The sequence below is a fragment of the Podarcis tiliguerta genome (genome assembly GCF_965153285.1).
Source record: "Podarcis tiliguerta genome assembly, chromosome: 17".
Lineage (NCBI taxonomy): Eukaryota > Metazoa > Chordata > Lepidosauria > Squamata > Lacertidae > Podarcis > Podarcis tiliguerta.
In genome coordinates, this window is record NC_139550.1 from 8049430 (window position 1) to 8072423 (window position 22994).

Consider the following 22994-nt stretch of genomic DNA (forward strand, 5'->3'; position numbering starts at 1 on the left):
GGTTATGAGTATTCTGTGCTGCAAATATAAAAACCCTGCAAATTAGAAATGGATTTCTGTGGTCTGTGCGAATTGGGAGTGGGAAAGCTATACCCCTCCAGATGTTGAGCTGCAACTCCCATCAGCCTCAGCCAGCATGAGGCAACATCTGGAGTGCCACAAGTTCCTCACCCCCAGGTCAAATGACACAGATTGAGCAGATTCGCACTATTGATTTTGCTTAATTTATTATGCATTTTAAAACTTGTTTGCGGAAATGAATCAATATATTATTCTGCTTCTGCAAGTAGGGACGAGGGTGAGTCTACTACATTAACTAGGGGAAATCTTGCTCAGAGAAACTGAGGATAATCACAAACCACCATCACCCTTTCATAAGACCATTTGTTATTCTGCAAGCTGTTAGTGGAAGAGATTATCAGAGACTTGGGAGGGTGGGCTGGTAAATTAAATTTCACTTTTGGGAGGGGAGACAAAGTGGCCAGGGGGTGGGGCAGCCATCTCCCCCACCCCATGCAATATCCTCACCTACCATTGTTCCCATTGTCCCACATTTTTGAAAGAAAGGCAGCCAGGCTTCTGGGTACAGCCAATCAGCTGCTTGAAGCTGCACTTTACTTTTCTTTTAATTAAGAGGGAGACAGAGCTTGGAGGACCCTTGATCATCTTGTCAAAACACAAGCCTCACCCCACCCAAAGTGATGTGACCTTCCCAACCCTGAGATTAATATGACCTTTGGAAAGGTTGTGTGTGTGTGCATGCGTGCGCAATTACAGAATTGTAGAGTTGGAAGAGGGACCACGTTCAAGCATATCTTTACATCTGCAAGGCCTGGGAATTTGGGGTGTTGTTGCTGAGCGTCGCGAGAAGCCAAGTTGTGCACCCAGTACTATTTTTTGTGCTCCCCCCCTTTGCATTCCTGTGGGATCTTACCATCACACACACACATACACACAGCCCTGAACTCAGGCGACGTAGAGAGTTCAGTGATTTTTAAAATTTCTGTCGGCTTGTAGCTTCTCTGGGCTTCTTTGCAACATACCATGTTAATATCTATGACTTGCCACAACTGTCTCCACCCGCTCCAAGTTTTCTTTTGAGCCTTGGTCTCAACTAGGGCCAGAGCCTTTTCAGTACTGGCCCCAACTTGGTGGAACGCTCTGTCACAAGAGACTAGGGCCCTGCAGGACATTGACATCTTTCCGCAGGGCCTGCAAGACAGAGCTGTTCCACCTGGCCTTTGGTTTGGACTCAGTCTGACCCTTATGTTTCCCTCCCCTTAGGGTTTTGATCTATGGGCTACATTTAAAATGAGGCTGCATTTTAAATTGTATTTTTAACCTGTATTTTAAATTGTTCCCCCCCCCCCATTATGTTTTTATTGTAATTTTACTGGTGTTAGCCGCCCTGAGCCCAGCTCTGGCTGAGGAGGGTGGGGTATAAAGAAAAAATTATTATTATTATTATTATTATTATTATTATTATTATCATTATCATTATTATCATTATTATTATTAAGTGTGACATGCTCCTTTAGGATTGCATGTGCTTGCTGTTTTAAAGACAAATGCACGTTATTGAACTCTTTATTCTCGCCTATTCATGGGGACTCCAAAGTGCAGGCTGTGTCTGCAACCTGTTAACGCTCATATTGCCTCGGGGTAAGCATGTCCATTTTACGCAGGGCGGGGGGGGGGAGGAATTATTCAGAAGTGGCGAAATGCAATAACAAACCCTACGTAAAGCTAGTTATTGCTTGATGAAACAAAATGTCACAGTAGTCTCGACAAATTAGTAATCAACTACCGTAGGGGAAATTAGGTGGAAGGATTTTCCATCCTTTGAAATCTTTAAATTGCTGCTTGCGTTCCTCAATTAAAAAAAAAAAGTTTCCACAGCCTGGAAGTTGTGGGGCTGGATGGAGGAATTGCTGAGGATGTTGTTCTGGCCTGTTTAGCACAGAACATCAGATGAAATTGTGTGAACAGCAGCTTCCATCCTTTAAACTAAAGAATCTTCAAACTCTGAATATTGTTGTCTTTATTGTTTTGTTTCCTTGGGGAACAAGGGAGGAGGATTCCCCCCCCCCCTTCTCGTAACAGTGCTATTTAATGCTATTGTGTCCCACCCTTCCTCTAACAAACGCAGCACAGTGTACAGTGGTACCTCGGGTTAAGTACTTAATTTGTTCCGGCGGTCCGTTCTTAACCTGGAACTGTTCTTAACCTGAAGTACCACTTTAGCTAATGGGGCCTCCCGCTGCTGCCGCGCCGATTTCTGTTCTCATCCTGAAGCAAAGTTCTTAACCTGAGGTACTATTTCTGGGTTGGCGGAGTCTGTAACCTGAAGTGTATGTAACCCGAGGTACCACTGTACATGGCGTGTTCTCCCCCCCCACCCAACATCCCACTCCTCACTTACACCCATGGCACTCTGTGATGTAAGTTAGTCAGAGAGACATTGACTGATCCCAAAAACATCAAGTGAGATTCATGGTCAAAGCTGGGATTTGAACTTGAGTCTCCCCCACTTGACGTCTGACACATTAATTTGTATTCCCTTCTCCCTTCATTGTATTCACCAATATGGTACTTCAGGTTGTAAGCTCAATAGGTCATAGAATCATGTTGTTGTTGTTTAGTCGTTTAGTCATGTCCGACTCTTTGTGACCCCATGGACCAGAGCACGCCAGGCACTCCTGTCTTCCACTGCCTCCCGCAGTTTGGTCAGACTCATGTTTGTAGCTTCGAGAACAATGTCCAACCATCTCATCCTCTGTCGTCCCCTTCTCCTTGTGCCCTCCATCTTTCCCAACATCAGGGTCTTTTCCAGGGAGTCTTCTCTTCTCATGAGGCGGCCAAAGTATTGGAGCCTCAGCTTCAGGATCTGTCCTTCCAGTGAGCACTCAGGGCTGATTTCCTTCAGAATGGATAGGTTTGATCTTCTTGCAGTCCATGGGACTCTCAAGAGTCTCCTCCAGCACCATAATTCAAAAGCATCGATTCTTCGGCGATCAGCCTTCTTTATGGTCCAGCTCTCACTTCCATAGAATCATAGAACTGTAGAATTGGAAGAGAGCACAAGGGTCATCTTGTCCAACCCCCTACAATGCAGGAAACGTTTACCCAACATGGGATTCAAAGCCATAACTCTGAGCTATTGGGTCATAATCCCCCTTTTTCTTTGCTGGCGTTATTCTATAAAGTGCCATGTGCACTTGGAAGCATTGTACACATACTGTATTCTGATGTTATTGTTAGCTGATCTAAATGTTGACTCATTATCAGCTAATAAGACTGATTGGCTACTGTATTTTTTTATATAACATTGTTTGAAATACATTTGAAAGACTTGAAGAGTTGTTGTGTTAATTCTCTCCTCTTCCTGTGCCCTCTGGAGCAGATTTTGAGGGTGTACAGGTAACAACAGTGTTGGATGCAACCCAAAGAAACTAAAGAGACTCCGGAGGAGAACGGATACAACAAAAGATTTGGAATGCATTAATGAGGGCCTACAGTTATTGGGGGTATTTAGATCAAGACCTTGGATTATTAAATATCTAAAGGAGGGAGATGTCAGCATCTGGATACCAGGCCTACCTGGGAAAACCTCCTCATCAACAATCACCTCTGCTGTCTGCATTTGCTCACCTATCCTGTTACCATAGTCTCTCTCATTTATTTTCCCCTCTTGTTATCTTCCCACACCGTTGAAAGGTGCTCAACAGCTCCTTAGAAACAGGCAACTGCCTTTTTTTATTTACCTTGTGTTGCACTGAAGAAACAATACAGTGGTGCCTTGCAAGACGAAATTAATTCGTTCTGCGAGTTTTTTCGTTTTGTGAATTTTTCGTCTTGCGAAGCACGGTTTCCCATGGGAAATGCATTGACGGTTTTGAGGAAAAGGCGCAAGACATTTCATCTTGCGAAGCAAGCCCATAGGGAAATTCGTCTTGCGAAGCAACTCAAAAAACAAAAAATTCTTTCGTCTTGCGAGTTTTTCGTCTTGCGAGGCATTCGTCTTGCGAGGTACCACTGTAATTTGAGAAGGTGAAATGGTTGCAAGCCATTAGCACAGAAAGGTTCTGGGCTGAAAATAGATCATTTCCTAGGGGAAATTACAAATGTCTGATCCCTAGAAGAATTTAGGAAAAGCGCTTGCATCCAAAGGCATGTGCAATTGCAGAGGGTCTCTGGAGGGCCTCTCTCACTTTCCATGGCTGTCTTCCGAGGCCGCTGAGAAGGAATACTGAATTCAGTGCACCCCTGCACTGGAACATACCTAGGCAGGGGTTTAAAGTGTGACTGTGTGTCTGGCTCTTACCAATTCTGCTCATGGCAGGTATAGTTTAATTCATTTATTAAAGCCTTCATTGAGTCAGAGCCCATCTACCCCTAAATCCTAATGGCAATCTCTCTTTTCCTCTGTAGCCTTTCTTTCATTAGACTCTGGGAGTGCATGCATTAAATGTTCAGATTCTAGGTAAAGATCTCCAGAGTCCGTCTGTCTGGTGGTGCAGGTGATTGGAGAGGGAAAGCGATGACAGCTGCTTGCTTTTGTCTTGCTTATTCCTTCAGACGTTCAGTTTGTCAATACGATAATTGTGTCGGGTGACATTTTTGCATTGCGCTACGTCTCTTCAAGCCATTAGTGATCTCTTAAGTTGTGTTTTCCTTACCCATGCTTGGAAACTTACCCTTCTTGTGACTCAAGACCTGAAGCAAGATGTGTCTTAACAGCCTCTACCTTGTTTTCCGCAGGAGAATTGCTGAGTCAGCCCAGGCCAGAGGGAGTGACTGAGATCATCTGTCCGAAGAACGGTAACGAGCGAGTGAATGTGGCTCTGGTTTACCCCCCTACGCCGACAGTGATCAGCCCTTGTTCCAAGTAACTTCTGGAGACACCTGCCTTTGCCCCCATGTAAGGACACACCAAACACCCCTTAATCGAACAAGCCCTTCCTAAGCATTTTTGGAAATGTACAGCCCAGAGATGTTTCTGATTACTGATGGGACCTGGACAACACAGCTTGGGAAATAAAGGTACAGCTACGTTGTTTTCCTTTAGCGAATGGGAAGGTATTTGCAGTGTTGGGTTTTTAGGCTAGATTGCTACAGCAAAGCTGAATTTTGGTGGAGGGTGAGTATTTTACGAGGGTTCCTTGTTTTGCTTATTTATTTATGTTGCAGAATTTACACCTTAAAAGCTTCCGTTTGTCTGTGTTTTTGAAATCCACTTGCAACTCCTGTTCTGGGCAAACATCAACCACGGCAGAAAAAAAGCCTCACTAAGGAGCATCTCGCAGTTAGCGGCACATGGTTTATTTTTGCATGAGAACCAGCGCCTACACTGCTCTGCTGACATGTGCATGAAAGAACTATGTCAGTAATACACAGAGCAGACGAGTAGCGTCCAGTTTAGATTTGGGATTAAGCAAGTTGCATTTCTGCAAACGGTTTCGAAATATCCTCCAAAGCAAATGTAGGTTTGTTTGCTTCAACTGCTCATTTATAATAAAAGTTTGTTCATTCCCATAACGTACCAGGACTTATTTAGCTAAAGTTAAAGGTAAAGGTACCCCTGCCCGTACGGGCCAGTCTTGACAGACTCTAGGGTTGTGCGCCCATCTCACTCAAAGAGGCCGAGGGCCAGCGCTGTCCGAAGACACTTCCGGGTCACGTGGCCAGCGTGACATCGCTGCTCTGGCGAGCCAGAGCCACACACGGAAACGCCGTTTACCTTCCCGATAGTAAGCGGTCCCTATTTATCTACTTGCACCCAGGGGTGCTTTCGAACTGCTAAGTTGGCAGGCACTGGGACCGAACAACAGGAGCGCACCCCGCCACGGGGATTCGAACCGCCGACCAGTCGATCGGCAAGCCCTAGGCGCTGAGGCTTTAACCCACAGCGCCACCCGCGTCCCACTATTTAGCTATTAAAGCCATTATTAAATAAATTATGAAGCCATTGTTAAGTAAATAATAAGTTTGGTAATTGCCTAACACAGAGCTGCCTCTAGGTGATTTACATTCAGTTTTAACTGTCAATAAGTCCAAAGATCCTACTAGTGTCCTGTGTTTTTGATGCACCAAGCCATAAAATCCTCCTAATAAAATTATCTATGAAAATTATCTATGAATTTAAAAAATAATGTTGCAACTTGATGGTTGATCATTATTCAAATTGCAACATTATGGAATGGCTTTGTGCACATTTAGATTTTAATAAGCTTAAGTAAGGTTGGGTTTTAATAAAATCAACCAATGCATTGTCCTGTTATTCTTCAGACAATGTCCGCTGAGATTCACGGTAGATTTGCCTGTCAAATACATTTTGACACTAGCAACCTCGTACCTGGAATTGCTCAGAAATTTTAAGAAAGCAAAAAATCAGTGCAGTTTTGAAAGGTCCAGTCCACAATCTTTATTCAAAATGGTGTCCAATTATATCCAAACAGGCAGAAACACAATCCTTGAGCTCAGAAACCATGATGCAAAATTTGGTTGGCAGTATCTAAAGGCATGTCTAGATGCATAGCAAACAAACAGCTTTCCTAAATACTTTCCTAAAAACCTTCTTGTATGACCAAGCCTCTATCCTTTAACTGTCTGTGGCCTTCTAGAAGTGGGCGGGATGTTTTTAATGTATTTCTCTTTCCTCTTGGTTCTTTAATGAATCTATGTAGGGTCTGGGACGTGGGTGGCGCTGTGGGTTAAACCACAGAGCCTAGGACTTGCCGATCAGAAGGTCAGCGGTTCAAATCCCCGCGACGGGGTGAGCTCCTGTTGCTCGTTCCCTACTCCTGCCAACCTAGCAGTTCAAAAGCACGTCAAGTGCAAGTAGATAAATAGGTACCGCTCCGGCAGGAAGGTAAACGGCGTTTCCGTGCGCTGCTCTGGTTCGCCAGAAGCGGCTTAGTCATGCTGGCCACATGACCCGGAAGCTGTACGCCGGCTCCCTCGGCCAATAAAGCGAGATGAGCGCCGCAACCCCAGAGTCGGTCACGACTGGACCTAATGGTCAGGGGTCCCTTTACCCTTTACCTTTATGTAGGGTCTATTATCTGTCTGTCCGGTTGTAAGATAAAGCAACAAACAAAGTATTAGATGAAGATGATAGATATGTACAGATGCAAGATAAGTATATTATGGTACAGAGAAGGTGGATCCTTAGCGCCATGAACCTTGAGACTTTCTGTTTTGTCTTCTTCAAACACGCAGATTAATGGGAGCAGGTGTGCTGAAAGGCTATGCGCTGGGGTGGACACAAATCTGTAGCCTGCCTGAATTGATCCTTACCATCGGCTGGGGTTGGAGTGGTGTGTTTCCAAGAACTTTGTCCAGAGGCTCATTGAAGCAAGAAACACAGCAAAGCCTCCTCATCCTGTGCTGCTCTTGGAACTTTTATACACGACAGTCTGAAAACTCTGGGTGGTTTTAATTGCTTCGTAAGCACGGAAACGAGAGCATTGTTGACTGACGGCGATGCGCTGGGATTGAGAACTCTGTGGACCTGTCTTGTGCACTTGTTTGGACCCATTGGTGAATGTAAGATTGTTCTCAGTGTGGTCGCTGTTCAGCTGTAGCTGAAAGATATATCTGCTGAAAAGGCACTGTTGGTAACTCGGGTAAGTTTTGACTTTGTCATTGTGTTCCTCAGGGCTTACTCTGGGTTTGCAAGGGCAAGGCACCTGCAGTTTTCTGCAGGGAAGAGACCTGCCGTTCTTGCAATGAAAATATCCTTAGTTTCTCTGCTAATTTCTTGATTGCCATTAAAGCAATATGAAAGATGACTTAAGCAGTGGTGGTGTAACGTGGGTTGCCAGTGCCCGGGGCCACATTACAGCCACAGAAATAAGGAAAGAAGAGCCATTCTGTTGTCTGGAGATGTCACTTCCTGGTTCACATGGAGAAGCTGTTTTCAACAGAGCCCAGATATGGAAGCGCACAGCTGTATGGAGGCAGCACTGGGTGTTGAAATTTTGCCACCTAACAATTTTGCGCCCAGGACAACTGTCCCTCTGCCCCCCCCCCCCCAATGCCACTGGGTTTAAAGGTTGCACTTTGTTTTCAGGGCAAGTTTACATACAACATAGAAAGATCACTTGATTATTAGCGTGTGTGATCTCTTGGAGATAATAATTGCAGGTAGAAATTGTCATGTTACCATTGTCAACTCTAAACAGTACTTTTCAGTGGAAGTAGTCCATTCATGATTTTAACTAAAGAGTCATGTAAGAGTCCCGGTGGTATATATGGATGTGTGAACGAGCCTGAGATAAAATATTCTGTCGGATAACGATTGGGGTCCAAAATAACCGCAATATAACTGGCTCTGGCTTTTCAGTTAATTTTTCTCATTAGTGATTGCTTTCTTTGTTTTGCTCACAAGCTCTTGGTATTTCCTTGAGGAATACCTTTGGCTGGTCATAACATTTATTCCTTGGCAAATTCTACGGTTGATTATTATAGTAACTCTTTAAGTAGCAGCAGAACAAAAAATCTGTTCCCAGATTAACCTTCCTTAGCAAAATTAAACGATTGTCTTTTGTTTTGATACTGTCATGGCTTGCTGCTTATTACATGTATATTACTGGTTGAGGTAAAAGGGAGAAATGCATAGACATTTCATTCCATAAAACAGCTCAATTTGGGGCACAGTTTGAGTAAAATTTTCTCCTTTTTATTTCAAAATAGACAGAAAACCAACATATTGTTGAATGCCACATCCTCCATCTCACATATTCCAGCATTTTAGTTGTTTAATTGTCTGCCTTCTAATGACCGGCTGCTTAGGTCATCAATTTAATAATACTATGTACAAAGGTAGTGTACAAAAATTAAAAACAAAAGGCATGCCCCGCCCACAAACTTACAATCTAGTAAAAAGGTAAAGGGACCTCTGAGCAGTAGGTCCAGTCGTGGCCGACTCTGGGGTTGCAGAGCTCATCTCGCTTTATTGGCCATGGGAGCCGGCGTACGGCTTCCGGGTCATGTGGCCAGCATGACTAAGCCGCTTCTGGCGAACCAGAGCAGCCCACGGAAACGCCGTTTACCTTCCCGCCAGAGCGGTACCTATTTATCTACTTGCACTTTGACGTGCTTTCAAACTGCTAGGTTGGCAGGAGCTGGGACTGAGCAATGGGAGCTCACCCCGTCACGGGGATTCAAACCACCAACCATCTGATCATCAAGTCCTAGGCTCTGTGGTTTAACCCACAGCGCCACCCGCGTCCCTACAATCTAGTACATTTAACTAATTTTGTATACTACTGAAACTTCACTAAGTGCTTTTTGAGATAATGAAGTAAAAAATAAAGTAGAATTAAAGAAGCAAAAGCTATTCAGTGTTGAAAAGAAAGAGCATCTGTATGACAGCAATGCCAAAAGCAAAATGACCTCTGCACAATGTTCCTTATAGGCAGCCCCATCCATTTAAAATGTGCCGCCTCTTTAGCTTACAATTGTCACCTACTAATTAAAGCATTTGTTGATTAAGTGAGATGGATACAACTTTACAACCCTACCTATAATAATTCCTAATTATTATCTGAAAGTTGGAAGCTTGCTTTATAACCAGTACAATTGAGGGCGGGGAAATGACTGCGGTGGAGAAAAATTCATTACTGTGTAATGAAATTGCTCACATGAAAGGAAAGCAAAAATGTCAGCTAGTCTACTCAGCCTTTTTGTTCTGCGCTTGTGTGCAGATACTTATCTGGCTAGTTTTGCTTTAAGCTTAGTTTGTCTTGTTAGCCTGGTATAGGTTTGGGTTCTTCTCAGGCTTGGGGATCAGAACCCTTTGTTGTCTGCAGACAGAAGTGGATCTCTTTTGTCCTCGAGAATAATTTAAATGTTTCGTGGGGAGGGCGGTGGAGCTGGCAGGTGAGTTGGGGAGGAAATTCTCACTAATAAATGCTTGACATCAATTCACCGAAACGCAACAAATGCAGATTTCACTGCTTAGTGTTGCTTGTTGAAGAATAACCGTGCCCTTTCTCTAAGCATGTACTTGCACATACTGATGAATCATGTGGCTCTCACCCATAACAATGGTAAAATTGCACCCTGCCCTTCTGCCTTTAAAAAGGTTCTACGGTAGATTAAAGTGCATGTAAAATCACACAAACGTAATCGGCTAAATCCAATCAGATATAAAACCAACACACTAATATCACATAGCAGCAAGAAGAAGAAGAAAGTAATATTTGTATATAAATTGCATCCCTCCTTCCTTCATAAATTGTTTGGAAAAGAAATACTTACCGTATTTTTTGCTCTGTAAGACTCACTTTTTCCCTCCTAAAAAGTAAGGGGAAATGTGTGTGCGTCTTATGGAGCGAATGCGCAGCTATCCGAGAAGCCAGAACATCAAGAGGGATTGCTGCTTTCGCTGCGCAGCGATCCCTCTTGCTGTTCTGGCTTCTGAGATTCAGAATATTTTTTTTTTCTGGTTTTCCTCCTCCAAAAACTAGGTGCACCTTATGGTCTGGTGCGTCTTATAGAGCGAAAAATACGGTACTTAAATTGATTTCCTGAAGCAGAGGGAAATGGGTGACAGGAGAGCAGGGCTGGGAGATCTTTGGCCCCCCAGATATTTGCTGAACTGCAACTCCCATTAGTTCTAGCAAGCATGGCAAATGGGCGGGGAAGATGGGAGTTGTAGTTCAGGAACATTTGGAGCACCACAGGCTCCCCATATCTGCCGATACATGACGGTTGGGTGGTCATCTGTCATGTGTGATCTAGTTGAGATTCCTTCATTGCAGGGGGTTGGACTAGATGACCCTCGGGACCCCTTCCAACTCTGCAATCTGATGAGCAGGAGTGGGGACAAATCTGTATCCCAGTTTGTGATCTTCAGCTTGCCACAAACTACATGCTTCTTATTCAAGTATCTTCAACTGTATGAACAGTCTTTTCCCCTATTAAAAAAACATGCTCCTGTCTTTGGTTTAATCTGAAGGGAACAATCTCTTCCTGCACAAATTATGTTTCCTTTCGGTTTGCTTTGGAGGCGAATTTGAAGGCTGCCTTCCATCTGCTTGCTGTCTTCAATGTGTTGGAGGCAGCAGGGAGGGAGGGAGTCGAGTAAATCTCAGCAAGGCAGAGTTATAACACCACAAAATCTGGCTAAGAAGGTCTGGATCAGGGATCAGCTGGATATTGATTATAAGCTCCTAAAAGCCCCTTGAGCTTCTTTGGAGAAAGGAAAATGCTTGCTATGGAATGTAGGCTAGTTGCTCTGCAGACAAGAAGCCTTCTTCCTTCCTCCTGTTGGTTGGGTTCTGTTTGGCCGTCCTTTAGAGGCCTGCGGAGAAAACTATGACTTCTTCTCTTTTTTGCTGCTTCGCTGAGAATAGTCTTTATTGGGCCCTCCGTCAGTTTTGTTCGGAACTTCCTTGAGTCAGCAGCTCAGCACCAACAAGACTGCTGAGCTATGTGGAAATCCAGGAAACGCTGGTTACCAAGATAGCAGAAAACCAGTGGTTTACTAAAGGACTTGGTCATCCCAGGCTTGGCAGAGAATGCCTTGCTATCTACCAGCAGCAAGTGAGTTGCACTCCAGCTACTGATAACCAGCCACAGACAGGGGGAAGAGTATTACAGGGCTTATTTTAAAACTCAAGATGGTCAACCCTACGCACCCTTAGCTGAGACTGCAACTGGGATCTGTGAGCATTCTCTGAGAATGCTAAAAACAGAAAAGTGGTTTTGGAGAGGTGTGTGTGTGTGTTTTGAATTGGTTTTACATCTCCTTAACACTGTTTTATAGGAACAGAAATAGAGATGTTTGCCTAAGTCTTCCTGGTAACTTCCCAAGTTTGTACAAATGGGGACATTAGCCTTGTCTGATGGATAGACCCTTCTTTGAGAAGTATAATGTGAGAAGTTTTGCTCTTCAAAGACAATGCTCTGCTTATGACAATCAGAGCTGTCTTTCCCATTAGGGCTTAGTGGTGCGTTGCGCCAGGGCGCCGGCCTCTCAGGGGCGCCCCAGCAAGTGGGGGAGCTTCGTGGCTTTGCTGGTGACCTTCCCTTTCCCTGCATGCCTGCCAGCTGCGCCCTGCCAACCATAAGGCTGGCGGGCGTGCAGCTTCCTTCCCAAGCCTCTGCAAGGATCGCTCTCCTCCCGAGGAGGCCTGGGAGGGGCGCAACTTCACTCCCAAGCCTCTGTGGGGATCACTCTCCCACAGAGACATGGGGGAGAGTTGCGCCCCCCCCCCCATGGCTGGCAGTGCGCAGCTATGGCCACCACAACATTATCCGTGGTAATTTGGGGGCGCTGGGCGGATACTTGCACCCCAGTGCCACATCTGCTAAAGACAGCCCTGATGACAATTATGAATATGTGGAATGTCTATGACTTGCTTCTTGTATATAAACTTCCTCTTGTTCTTTCTTTTAGTTTCCCCATAGGAAGAAATTCACAATTCTGTGGCTGTAATGTGCTGTGGAAAAGGACGCAAAATCAAAACTGGAAAATACCTCTTCAGATGGATGCGTTCCCAGGGACTGAGCATATAACTTAACCCCAGAAGTGAAATGGTTTTTAAAGTAATATATTAAGTTGCAGATGAATGGTGGACTAAAGGATTCATCACTCGGCCCTCAGCCTCAGGATCATTCTCGAGCGAAGAGCTGCTTGCCAACAGAGTAGGATGAAAAACTTCTCAGGGATTATGTTCAATGTGCAGTTTAAAAGCCGCAGCTGCCGTTGATGACAGCAGTATCGGGGGCACTCTGTTTCCAAGTCTGTCAAATGTGAAAGAGGATCGCTGCTGAAGTTCACTGCTGTTCAGCAATTTGTTTGTGTGGTTTTTTTTAAGTGTTAATCTTTATTTTTCTAAGTTTTTAATTGTCTATGCAGTTTAGAATTAATTTGACACTGGGTACAAAGGTCAGCATGGAGATTGTGCTAAATCAGTTGCTGGGTTCTGGATGTCAAAACAATGCATGTAGGTCTCTATTGTTTAAACACCTGGTTTGTGCACATACACACACATCACACACACACACAGATACACACAAACACAAACACAGAATCTTCAATTTCACTGCAGTTTCATGGTAAAATCCACCTAAATAAACACTAGCACAGATTCTTCTGGGGATGCCTCTGCCTCCACGCAGCAGTTGAAGCCGTACTTGAAAGAAGCAAATGTGGTTTTGAGTTTTCTCCCTCTTGTGCGTGGAACATGTCAACGTGGTGGAGAGGGGGAAGACAGCTTTAGTTTAACTTTATTTGTGGAGTATGCAGAGTGGACAGCCGTGAAGTAAGCCAGGAATCCTTCATCCCTAAACAATGCCAAGAATAATTGACCAGGGGAAAAAATTGAATAATTGAATTGAGGCAGACATGATTGACAAGGAGCAAAGAGCAGCGTGGAGATGGACACACCTCAGTCCTCCAGCCACTTGGGAGCCAAGAGAAAGCAATTCAACTATTGGTGAAAATGTGCCACAAAGATTGGGCTTTATTGCGGTTTACCTTCGGTGTATTGAAATTAAGCACTTGGAATACCAGCAGCTAAAATGCAGCTCATGTTGCAATGAAGTTGACCACCTCAGTTCCAGAATTTTCTTTTCTCGACTATGGATCATGCTGGCTTTATTCATAATGTCCATCATGCTGGGGTGGGGATTGGTTCAGTGTCCTACGAAACGTGGTTTGTTTTCAAACGTGGTTAGTCTGGGCCCCACTTTAAACATCGCCTGAGTTATGTATAGTTATGGCACTACACTTTAAGCCATTCTGATAATGGTAGCGCCGTCTGCCCATATGGTTAGAGCAGCATTTGTGCCACATTTGCTAGATTAGGAAACTTAATTACGACACCACCATCCAAACCTACAGCACAGTCTACCTTCAGCGCATCGATGGAAGATTTTGGTGTTACTGGAATGGTTCAGGAAAGCCACAGAGCAGAGGAAACCACACTTCTCAGAGCTCAAGATTATTCACTTGTTTGAAGAATGCAGCCAACAATCTGTAATATCCACTCTTACAAGTAAACATCACATTTAAAAAAATGTTGGGGCATTTTAACATGCATCTTGGAGATGGATTTCCATGGGGAAATCATAAAAACAGCTGTTGAATTTTAAGTTTAGCTGAGGAAAAAATATACCTCATTTGAAAAGTGGTTGAAAAGGAGACATTAATCAACAAATGTGTCTGGTGTTATGAGTGAGCTTTTGAATCCCAGTGGCTAATTTTTGTCGGTGTGTGTTGAAAGATGTCCCCCCCCCCCCCGCTTCAGAGTCACTCCATTCGACAACTGTTGTGTACAAGAAGGCTAACTGGGGGATTAGCTGCAGTTTTCTGTTGTATTTTGGGTCTTGTGGGCCATTTCAGGTCTAGTGTGAATTTAAGTGGAACATTCCCATATCTTAATTACCTTAGCGTATCAGGGGCATGTGCTAAGAAGACGTTCCCAAGCAGATTTCGGTGCCACATCACCTAGTAAAATAGTTTGGGCTTCAGAAATGTATTGTTTAGGTTTGCCTTAAGTAGGCTTGAGCAAAACTTGGTCATTCTGTGGGAAAGTGCCAAAACAGCAGTGCTTAACCAGGCTTCAGCACCACTGAATTTCTGGCAAATACTAGTTGAGATGAGTTTTCTAAGTGTACCTTCATTCTTCAGTGCAATGGGAGATTGACTCTTTCCTGATGTCAGCCTAAACATGGGTGACGTTCAGTCATTCATGTTTTTCAGGCTATTTGCTAAAAATGCTCAGCAACATCGCACTGGAGCGGCTGAGGCGAAACACTTGCTGCGGTTGTCTGAGAACTTTTAAGAGCAAATATAATTTTTTTAAAAAATCATTTTTTTTTGCTATGCAGGACATTTCAATACAGACACTGCAGCCAGACAAAGATATTTTGGCTGGCAGAGTGTCTTGACAAGATTCTGTTGTGGTAGTATCGGCGGGAGACTTCTGCCAGCTTTTCTGGGAAGAGGGCGAGGTTTTGCTCTGTGAGGCACAAAAAAATCAATCAAGCTATTCCTCTTAAAACTGCTGGAGAATTGCCCTTGGAATCAGTCACGTTTTCTATTCCTAGGTTCCATGACAGGAAAAGCTGTTTCCTGGATATGCACCACAGTGCTGCCAAAGAAAACGTGTGCTGTTTTTAATTCCTCAAAAGATTCTCTTCCCTTTGACCCATCTATGATTCACTTCTGGAAGGCCAAAAAAAAGGGGGTGTTTGGTGTAACATGGGTGGTGATTGTTCAGCAAGGGGCATGGGGGGGCGGCGGCTATGCTTATAGCTTATCTGTTAATTCTCCATATTACAGCACAGACTTCTTTTTTTACAAGAAAAAAGAAAAAAAAAAAAAGAAGAAAAAATATTCTCACCAAGACGAAAACCTGAGAATAAAAGTAATATTACAACTTGAGTTTTCTCTGACTATTTATTGACTGAACTTTAATTTGTATTATTGCCTGTGCAGGCCACAAATAAATAAGTTGAAGCAGGCTTCTTTTTCCCCACTTTCCAAATTTGCATTGCAAAATGTGAACAGCAGTACTTTTTATTTATTAAGGAAGGTTTACAGATGGCTTAATTGTAAAACTCTTAGGCAGTGTGCAGAATAAAATTAGAATAAAACGACCAGTACCATAATACCTTTACTGGGGGATTAATTTAAAAGCCATAGTAGTAAGCAAGCTTTTGACTTCAAGCTGAACTCTTGTTTTGGCCGCACGTTAACCAAAAGAAAAATGATGGGCATGACGCAAAGTTTGCTGTTGGAATGCCTGAGGCGTTGTGGAGACTTACACTAGTTTAGGTTGTACTCTGTGCAGAAAGATCACAGATTGTGATTCGAGGACCCGATCCCCGCTTGGGGAATAAAGACACGTGGACACAGAATGTAAGGTTAATGGGTAAGGTAAAGGCCACAACTTTATTGATTACAGCATGTGAGAAGGTATTGGCTTAGGCATTGGACCACGGAACATTAGACTCCACCCACTCGTAGAGAGGTGAGTCTGAGGAGGGGTTAACCACCAGTAGGGGAAGCCTGTTGATGCTAATCCAACTATAGGCTCTCTTCCTGATGTCACCGAGGGTCGTGCCATGGCCCCCCGCCACACGGGCATCGGACAGGATCCACGACCGCCGGATTCCTTTAGCGGAATACCCAAAATTGTCGGGGAAGGCGATGGCCACACCTTGCCCCCAGAAACACCAACAACACATTCCAATGCCTAACCGCCAAATACCACGAAAGTTGTGACGGTTGCTACGAGGTAGGCGAAAAAAACCAAGAGGCCGGGCCAATTTAGCCAATTGGAAAAAAAACTCCTACCAGGCCCCCTGGTTAAACAGGGCGACCAACCAGAGGTCCATAGCAAAGTCTCAGGAACAGCTAATCTAAAGGGAGTGTGCAATGGTGGGGATGGCTGGCGCGGCTGCGTTTGAGCAGCAAGCCCGCCCCCGCTGAGCTTCCCTATTGGGTGCCCAACCAGGGAGGGGCATGGCACGCCAGCCCTGGAGTTGAAGCAGGGGGCGGAGCACCCCCTGCATGACATGGGAATCGTCTCCCGCTCACAACCCCTCCTCTCCTGGGAGGAGGAAAGGCTTTGCAGCACAAGCCCTGCCAGGGCAAAGAAGCAATGGCTGAAATTCCCTTTGAAAATACAAAAACCAGCAGTGATTCAGATGTCTCTCTACGAATACACATATGGAAAATGTAATTTTGTAGGAAGCGGTCACTACTGAGCTTTAAAGTAGATAACTGCCCTTTAATTGCATTCTAGAGATCAAGGTTTTCCTTGTTGCCTACAGGAAGTGATGGGACAAATCCAGAACGGAAAAATTAATTTTGTGGAGGCAAACATCCACATTACAAAACGTGGTTTTCAAGAGACTTCCACCAGTAAATCTGAGGAGAATGACTCCACTGAATAATGAGAGGCAGTCTAGATTTTCCTGAAGTTGGAGAAATGCCCTGCTACTACTGTTTTTGGCTTGCATAAATGTGAATCCAAATTGCAGTGCTGTTGCATGCATCCCTTCCACGAGATTCCCAAATACCATCATATGCCCTCCAGATTTTTTGTGATCAGAGCCTTATGCAGACAACCCTGTCGGTTTGGACAGGAAAGATGGAATTAAATTCCCTACATTGCAGATCTTCTACAAACTGATGAAAAACATGACCCCAAGCAATACTAACATAAATTTTTAAAAGAAGCATCTAGTGGGAAAGCTATTACATTTACGGGTTATAAATTGACGGTGAGATAAAAAACAAACAAGCAGGGTTTTTCTGCATTATACAGCAAAGTGTATAAAGTCGCTACACTCTTAACCTTTCTAAAACACAAGCTTTTTGTGTTTTATGAACTGGTTATACCTTTGCACCTCAAGAGGAAATCTCTGATTCTACACCAGCCAATAACTGCTAAAATCTCTTCAGCTATTTGAGGTCATTGGCAATCATGGTTGCCTTGGCAAAGTAAAAACCTGTTGCTAGAGAAACCAGACATGTCATTGTTCACCTGGTTTTATCACTTCGTAATCTAGACTCCTGTCCATCAACGGCATTTTTATCACTGCTTATATTTTTCTCTCTCACTGCTTAAGAGGTTACCAGCTAGAACTGATGTTTCAAAAGAACAAATTCATGGATGGGAAGGCTAACAATGGTTACCAGCCATGATGCCTATGTTCTGCCTCCTCTGTTAAATGCTGTTGCACTCAGGTCCTGACTTGCCAGACGACACAGCGATTCTTCAAGCAGCTCTTGTTTATTCTCAGGCCAGAACAGAACTGAACTGAACTGAAGGGTTCAGCCAGCCTGCTTACATAGAGCTCCACTAGAACGCAACAGTAACCATTTTCTGTAACTAGCCAATCACTGAACGTCACTTTCAATCCCTTATTTGCATATGTGGACTTGAACTATCTACAGTATCCCCCTGCTGGCCCAGGGTGAGAACTTCAGTACATAACACCTGGCAACTAGACAGTGGCGGTAGTGGAGCAACAATTGGTTGTTTCCCCTTGTCTTTTCAGGACAACTGACAGTTGTAGCAGTGTTGTTCCTAGAAGGGTGGGGAAAGCTGGTTCTCAGCAGCTGTGGGTTTTCCAAAGCCAGGATACATTCACATGCATAAAGGTTACCTAAAGCCTTCCATTCACCTACTGCTGTAAATGAGGGTGGTGTAGTAAACATTTTCCAGCAGAAGCTTATTACCGTATTTTTCGCTCTATAAGACGCACCAGACCACAAGACGCACCTAGTTTTTGGAGGAGGAAAACAAGAAAAAAAATATTCTGAATCTCAGAAGCCAGAACAGCAAGAGGGATCGCTGCGCTGTGAAAGCAGCAATCCCTCTTGCTGTTCTGGCTTCTGTGATAGCTGCGCAGCCTGCATTCGCTCCATAAGACGCACACACATTTCCCCTTACTTTTTAGGAGGGAAAAAGTGAGTCTTATAGAGCAAAAAATACGGTATCTTATCAAGTGATGGATGATTAGTTTTCTCCCATTCCCACTGGCAAGTTTGGGAAAGGGGTTTATTCCAACACACAATTCCCCTCGTGGGCACATCTGCCGCCTACATGCTACACAAAACAGGATTTGATTCAGCTTGTGTAAACTGGCTCTAATGACTACTTGTGAAGGGAGATACGATCTTCTACACAATGCCTGCAAGGGATCAAAGTGTTTAAAGAAATAAAATAAGGGCCGCGGGGAGGGGAGAGGAGTTTGCCTATACTTGTTGCTATGGGCACCATTATCACTGGATTCCATTCCTTGTGTAATGTCAAGAATGTGCTTTATTTCTTAACTCGCGCTCCACAATTACAAGCAGATGCAGAGACAGATTAGCCAATCGAAGAAGTGCTACTATCTTCTTGATTTGCCACTGGCATGAACTGTTTTAGGAACGCACATGAGCAAATGTAACGAGGATTCCCATAGGACATTATCTCTTGAGAACGAAAAATAAAACGCAGGGTTTCCTTCTGTGCAGTGAAGTTTAGAAGAGTTAAAATAACGGATTTAGCTTTCTTGGTAGCTGAAGATTTTTGGACTGAAAAATGCTTGCTCTCTCTCTCTCTCTGTGTGTGTGTGTGTGTGTGTGAGTCACTGTTTCCTTGGCTACCACAACAAACAAGGCCACAAGCAGGCACTGGAGCCAGAAGAAAGATAAACTCTAAACTCTACTTGGCAATTCCAAAGAGTGCGGAAAGAGCAACAGGAAGAAAAATTAGAAAACGTCAAGGTATTTGGTATGGACAGATGTAGCTGAGACGTTTCTGTTTCTTTACTATCTCCAGTGAGGAAACCATGCCTATTTCTTCAGGGGCTCAGGGACAGGTTGGATTTGGAGTCGACACATCCATTCAGTGGCACCCCAAAGGAGATCAAACGCTCTGTATGCCACTATCTTTCAAGGTTGACTCCTATCGCCAGAGGTAAGCGGTCCGCTTGTTGTGCCTGGGAAATATTTCGCCCCAGACAAAAATGGCACTTGATTAAAAAGTGCTTTGAAATGAGTGTCTTAATGAATAAGTTGCTGTCGTTTGTCACCTAAATATTTATAGGTGCTGTACGGAAATTAAAGGACAGGACAATCCCTGCCTGCAGGCACTCAATCTAAAAGTCAAGGAGAGACTAGAGGAGACAAGAATAGGGAGGGAAGAGGGAAGTAAACGAGTCCAGGCACTAATTATTGAAGTTACATCATCTCAGCAGTGTCATCTGTCCTAGACATGTGGGCCTCCCTCTCTTTTAAGCACACACACAATCCAGCAGTCCTTACTAGTTTCCTGACTGATGGCTTCTCTTCAGTTTTGCAGTCTCAGAGCAACTGACAGCTGGAACCCAGTGTACAGTATTTTCTGGCAAGGAAGGGAGAAGGGCGTTCCTTGCATCTGCTCCTTTTCTAGCCTACGGATGGGGGCCGTGTTGGTCTCCATATCGCCACAATGTTCTCCTTTGAGAGCCAGGGTGCCGCCTCTTGGTCCTCAGGTTGGTGGCAGAGCCTACGGTGCCCTTCCCTTCAGTTCAGAGAGTGGTGCCACACCAAGTTACCACTAGAACGTACAGAGCAAAACTAGGACAACGAGGCATTAAATGACATTGCAGCTAAATACAACATCTATGCTCCATGTTCACGTTTTCTGCAGATACTTACGCTGCCACCCTGAAGCCAAAATCAGATGTTTCACTCAGCACTCAGAAGTAAGTGGCACTCTTTGAGAAGAAAAATGATTGGTTTCACATTTGCTTTGAAAACCTTTTATTATAAACGTTAAGAAGTACAGTAATGGATGAGCAATTCTTCATACCCAAATGTGCTGCATTGCTTGCCCTCTGGTGGCAAGAAGGTGGAAAATATTAAGAGAAGGAAGTGGCCTGAATATGCTCATTTTAAAATGTACTGTACATAAATTGTTTCAGACTCTCTTTGCATTCCACAGCCATTTCACCTATGTTTATACGTTCTCTGTTTAATATTTCATACACACATCAGCCAACTAAGGATAACACTTAATAAATCTGATGAAGCAAAGTGAACACACACACAACACAGGCCAGTTTCTGATTTAAAATTACTGTTCTTGCTACCCATTGCTAGATTGTTGTTATCTAGTTAATGCACTACAACGTGGGGATCCTCAGGCCCAGGAGCCAAAAGTGACACTCAAGATTATCCCTGGGCCATGCCCCATTTCCCCATACAGTGGTACCTCGGGTTACATACACTTCAGGTTACAGACTCTGCTAACCCAGAAATATTACCTCGGGTTAAGAACTTTGCTTCAGGATGAGAACAGAAATCGTGCTCCGGCGGCACGGCAGCAGCAGGAGGCCCCATTAGCTAAAGTGGTGCTTCAGGTTAAGAACAGTTTCAGGTTAAGAACAGACATCCGGAACGAATTAAGTACTTAACCTAAGGTACCACTGTATCTTAATACCTTTTCTCCCCATAAGCCCCAGTCACCCACTACTGTACTTGTTGACCTGATTCTGTGTCCTCCTTGGGTGCTTTTACCTGGCTGGAATGCGTCTTGTATGTATCCTGCTAGCCTGGAGGATTTTTTTGGTGTGTGTGTTCATGCACATATGCGTAAAAACCTCTGGCTTTTGCATGGCTAGAATTTATCTTGCTTCTCAGTTCTGTTGCCTCTGACCCCAGCCACCACTGGCAGAAGGTAACCCACAAGGGAATGTGACCTACTGAGGTGAAAAACACTCCCCACCGTGTTTTAGCTCTGCCTTACAATTCCTGCTCTTTGACCATTTTATCTTTTATTTACTATTTTATTATTACGTTGTACATTACTTTTGGGAGACAAAATGCCCCATGGTGACCTCACTGAAGGCTGCATCTCAAAGTTGATGTGGCAAAAACTTTCTTTTTATAGGACACATTTTGGTGAGATAAGGGGGTGACACAAAAACCTTTTTTCATAGCACCTGCAGGAGCAGCCAGTAATGCATATTTAAATCTGAAAATGGGAGAATGTGTGGAACCTTGACAAGTCAGAGAAAGCACCTCTTGAAATCACAGCAAGAAATCTACATATTATTTTTAAAATTACAACATTTTGGAAGGGCCCTTGGGGAATCACAAAAAACTGTCCCCATGATATTACAGCAGGAAACCAATAAAATCAGTCACTATCTTCAACCAACCAACCAACCAACCAACCTGAAAGATCCTTTCAAATTAGGAAAAAGGACTTGGAGGCCACAAAACACTCCAAGGGTGTCAGATACAGCTCACGTGCTGTGGCTTAGCCATTATGTTTTAAAACACTGATTTTCCTTAAGGATTTTTCCAATGCAGGCACAAAGCCACAGCCTGCCTGTGGGAAACCACTTTCTCCAAAGCAGGGGTCAGCAAACTTTTCCAGCAGGCCCTCAGACCTTGTGGGAGGCCGGACTATATTGGGGAGTGGGGAATGAACAAATTCCTATGCCCCACAAATAACCCAGAGATTCATTTTAAATAAAAGCACACATTCTACTCATGTAAAAACACCAGGCAGGCCCCACAAATAACCCAGAGATGCATTTTAAATAAAAGGACACATTCTACTAAAAACACGCTGATTCCTGGACCGTCTCCGGGCCGGATTTAGAAGGCGTTTGGGCTGGATCCGGCCCCCGGGCCTTAGTTTGCCTACCCATGCTCCAAAGGAACTATCAAAAGGAGCATCATTGATATATTAAGAAAAAAACCTACATTCACCCACTTACTCGAAGCAGTCTTCCAATTGCTAGAGGATGTTGATGTCCAGCAATGCAAACATTATTGGTTGATAAATATCAACATGGTAACATGCATTTATTTAAATTTTATGGATCTGTTTAAGAGCAGATCAGTGGACACGTTTATTTTCAAGGAAGTCATAACAAATCATGTAACTTCTTAACAGGTGAAGAGACAGTGCAAAAAGAATCATCCAGGATATGCAGAACTCCAAAGTGGAAACCATTTAACCATTCCAGCTACCAAAAGTACATTGCTTACCAGTGCAAAAACCGAAGGCACAAGACACAGAAGGAAAGAAGGCATTTCCAGATTCTCGCTTTGTACCCTACTATAATTATGAGAATGTGATGAAATAGAAACTATCTTTGATATTGCCACATTAAAAATGGAGATAAAAAAGAAGTCAGTGCCATACTTCGAAAGCTCTCCTAGGTAGCTATAGGTTTTCTGAAGTTTGTACACATAAGATCAGCAATCCTCTTGTGTGGGTAGCATGACAGTACTAGAGGAGTCTCCTGCCAACCTAGCAGTTCGAAAGCACGTCAAAGTGCAAGTAGATGAATAGGTACCACTCCAGCGGGAAGGTAAACGGCGTTTCCGTGCGCTGCTCTGGTTCGCCAGAAGCGGCTTAGTCATGCTGGCCATATGACAATTTAGTGCTTCTGCGTATGTGCCGAAACCCGGTACTTCCGGGTTTGGCGCAGTGCACAACCCGAAAACACGCAACCTGAAGCATCTGTAATCC

The 22994-nt window shown here is 44.0% G+C and overlaps 1 protein-coding gene and 1 long non-coding RNA gene across 2 annotated transcripts in view; both read left to right on the forward strand.

The window, feature by feature from the left end:
* MFHAS1 (multifunctional ROCO family signaling regulator 1) overlaps positions 1-15398 on the forward strand; it is a 52936-nt gene extending 37538 nt beyond the window's left edge. The window contains exons 2-4 of the mRNA XM_083419602.1: positions 4762-5043; positions 7222-7628; positions 12410-15398. Of these exons, the coding sequence (XP_083275728.1) occupies positions 4762-4892 (131 nt within the window). The 3' untranslated portion in view covers positions 4893-5043; positions 7222-7628; positions 12410-15398. The remainder of the gene's footprint in view (positions 1-4761; positions 5044-7221; positions 7629-12409) is intronic.
* Positions 15399-18804: 3406 nt separating this feature from the next.
* LOC310667904 lies at positions 18805-22651 on the forward strand. Its single transcript, XR_014506390.1, has 3 exons — positions 18805-19439; positions 20154-20208; positions 22413-22651. It is a non-coding gene; the product is annotated as an uncharacterized lncRNA (long non-coding RNA).
* Positions 22652-22994: the final 343 nt, after the last annotated feature.